The following is a 3,095-nucleotide window of genomic DNA, read 5'->3' as shown; positions in this document are numbered from 1 at the left end:
TATTCAGCCATGGTGAGAGTTCCTTTTTTTATTTGGAACAGCTGGTACTTGAGTTACATGACCCTGGCCTGAGACTGAGACGCATATGTGCATTCAAGAATGGTCCAGGCAGCATGGGAGGTGGTTGCAACAACAATTTAAGCAAGTGCTCCCTTAGTTAACGATGAAATAATCCAAGAAAGGATTATTTGATCCTGCTTGCGCCAGAGGAGATATGCTGGGTTGGGAGAGAGAATAGCCGAGGATGGAGATTCAGATGAAGGAGGTAGAGTTTGAGGTGGAATGGGATGGCTTCCATCTACATAGCCATACAAATCATGCGCATGGAGTAGTGACAAAAACTGGGATTTCCAAAGAAGATAATTCGTTCTATCGAGCTTGACTGGTAAGAGAGATACAATGTTGGTAGGAGAGAGGAAGGTGGAGGGGGTGTTGGTAGAAGAGGTGGTTGAGTTATCTGAGTGTGCCATGAGGATCGAGGACTCTGAGTCTTAGGCGAGTGGTACCAAGTTAGGATTTGAATTCTCGGATTTGATATTGCTGAAATCTCCAATATCACTTCTGTGATTGGAGTGGTATATTTATATTGTAATATGAGGTTACATGTTGTATTTGAATTTCAAAATATAGATAAGAGTTTGAGTTTATCTCAACTCAGATACATAGGAGAAGAAGTAGGAACATCCTTAGCTATGCTTGGGACTCTTTGAACTTGATCTACATGTGATAACGGTGAGTTGTTGGATGGAGTTTTAAAATTCAAATTGGTATTTGAATTTCCATTATCCGTTATACTCATAATAACTAACACGATCCTGCATAGCTGCTGTGTTACCACCATTGCGTTTAATAGCGCCGTTGATGGCTCAGATGGTTGCCCCGAAGCCTTGGCCAGAAATCATGATTGAGTGACAATTGTTCATCCAGAACCACAATGCTGTCTTGAAGGAAGTCACAACATCGGTTGCCACAATTCCTAGATTATTTAGCCCATCAAATCCTATACTGTTTCCTGCCGCACCGTAATTATAATTCCACGATATCTGGAGCGGTCCACGCCCGTAGTACCCTTGGCCGGCGACACAAGGGTACTGTGTGCTTGATGGGTCGCAGTAATTCTGAGAAGCGCCACCAATTTCTTCTATGTAACAGAAGACTGCATACACACATACACATACAAAAAGTTAAAATTAATTAAGAAGAAGCTAATTCAATTTCTTGATGAAATGATAAATTAAAGAAGAATATTTCTTGATCGAGATTAAAAACTTTAATTAATTACCTCCAGTCTCATGTGATACAGGGGCAAAAAAGGCGGCAATCTCTTGGTAGTTTTCAGGATTTGTTCCGGTGGTGCCGAAGCTAAGATACGAACCAAGTGCTGTGAGGAATGCATCATGCGTATAGAAGTTCTTGCCGGCACACCTTGAGGAAGCCTGATTGATTATCCCATCGAAGAATGATTGTGTGACTATATTAGCCACAGTCGACGATGACCCGCCACTTGGAGTTGGAGTTGGAGTACTTGGAGTACTAGAATAGCAAGGCCCCGCTTGGCATCCAGTGCCGCAATAGGCGTCTCCGGTTCCACAATACCCATATTGGCTACAACAAAGTCCTGATGCACAATTACAAGTTGGAGTAGTCGAATAGCAAGCACCCGCTTGGCATCTAGTACCGCAGTAAGAGTCGCCAGTTCCGCAATATCCATACTGACTACAGCAAAGTCCTGATGCACAGCCACAAGTCTGAGCAACGACGGTTTCTGGCATCAGCCCACCTAAAATTCCGACCATAGTGATGATGGCTAATAGGAGGTTTTTCCTAATTGTAAGGGTTACCATTTTGGGAGTACCCATCTTTGAGCTGGACGATGCGGTTATTGGTGGAGTCGCACTCAACGTTGTGCCAGTTGCAGCAATCGGTGTTTTGGATCCAAGAAGACAAGTGGTATGGGTTGTGAAATTCTTCTTTGATATTCATCAATGCTTTGTAGTTGTGTTTGTTGCAGCGAACAGATGTGGCCTAAGATCGAGAATAATAAGAAGAAGAAGAAGAAGAAGAAGGTGTTGGGAGAAAGGACAGGTTCAAGAAGAGAGTGAAGAGGAAGGAGAGAAGGGTGGTAGGCCTGGCTTCCATGGTGTGGTGTTCTCTTTCTTGGTTCATTGGGGGTTGTTTTGTGTAAGCTTATGGTGTGGTGTTCTCTTTCTTGGTTCGTTGGGGTTGTTTCGTGTGAGCTTATGGATCTGGATCCTCTACTACCTAGCTGCCCGGCAGGACCGTGCTGCCCAAACACGATGCTGGGTGCAAAGACTGCCTTACCCCCACTTGGGCAAGGCATTTGGGCAGGGGTAAGGCGGACATTGCGCGCGTGCTTGCATGTGGGAATTGGGAAGAGCTAATTAATTAATGTCTACAATCTACAATACGTCAGTTAAATGTGTTGGCTAGAACAGATCTCAGTGGACTAACAATGGACATAATAGTTGAGCAAAGAACTTGACATCTTATAATTATCCTTTGTCTACTTAAGGATATAAAAGGACTTTTTAAAAATAATTTCAAATTGATTTATTATTATGTCATTATAAATAACTATCATTGTTTTGCACATTTTTTAAATACATATGTGAAAGGACAATATTTATCTTTATTAGGAAGAAAAATGTGTTATATGAAAATGACAAAAATTAAGATTACAAAATATTTGACACCTTAAAGGGACGTCAATAAGAAAATCTCATTACTTAAATTGAACAATTCAAAATTGGAAAACTAGCAAAGTCCATTTGGGCGGCGCCGGCTGATGGGTTTTTGTGGTAAGTTAAATGCTACTACTTATTATTTAATGTTTGTTATCTCTCTCAATAAGGCATGAGAAGTATTTAAATAGTAAATTTGTTTATATTCTGGGTATAATTATTAGAGTAATAGATATTCATGTATTCGCGATCAATATACCCCTATAGAATTATATATGCCTTTTTCAACTTCTTCTGAGGCATTGAAGGAACACCGCAAGAAATGGGGACTTAAGCAACAAAAAAGGCGAAAACCGGCAATAATTTTTGACCGTTGCTATAAAAGATTTTTTT

General features: G+C 40.9%; 1 protein-coding gene across 1 annotated transcript; it reads right to left on the bottom strand.

Annotated features, from left to right (window-relative positions):
- Window positions 1–863: 863 nt before the first annotated feature.
- On the bottom strand, window positions 864–1,796 carry LOC122661151 (chitinase 6-like). The gene is made up of 3 exons (XM_043856480.1): window positions 1,714–1,796; window positions 1,283–1,605; window positions 864–1,156 (listed from the first exon to the last, which is right to left on the bottom strand). The coding sequence occupies exons 1-3, from the start codon at window positions 1,794–1,796 to the stop codon at window positions 867–869; spliced, it is 696 nt and encodes a 231-aa protein (XP_043712415.1). The 3' UTR covers window positions 864–866.
- Between the last annotated feature and the right edge of the window lie 1,299 nt (window positions 1,797–3,095).

Source organism: Telopea speciosissima, chromosome 5 (assembly GCF_018873765.1).
Source record: "Telopea speciosissima isolate NSW1024214 ecotype Mountain lineage chromosome 5, Tspe_v1, whole genome shotgun sequence".
NCBI lineage: Eukaryota > Viridiplantae > Streptophyta > Magnoliopsida > Proteales > Proteaceae > Telopea > Telopea speciosissima.
Note: the sequence above shows the minus strand (reverse complement) of the source record. Positions and strands in the feature narration are given on the sequence as shown.

Coding starts and splice junctions, on each gene's coding strand:
- LOC122661151 (XM_043856480.1), bottom strand. CDS start 1,796: ATGGTCGGAATTTTAGGTGGGCTGATGCCAGAAACCGTCGTTGCTCAG. Junction 1,606..1,713: donor TCAGGACTTTGCTGTAGTCA/GTATGGATATTG, acceptor ACTTTGTTGTAG/CCAATATGGGTATTGTGGAA. Junction 1,157..1,282: donor TGTATCACATGAGACTGGAG/GTAATTAATTAA, acceptor GTGTGTATGCAG/TCTTCTGTTACATAGAAGAA.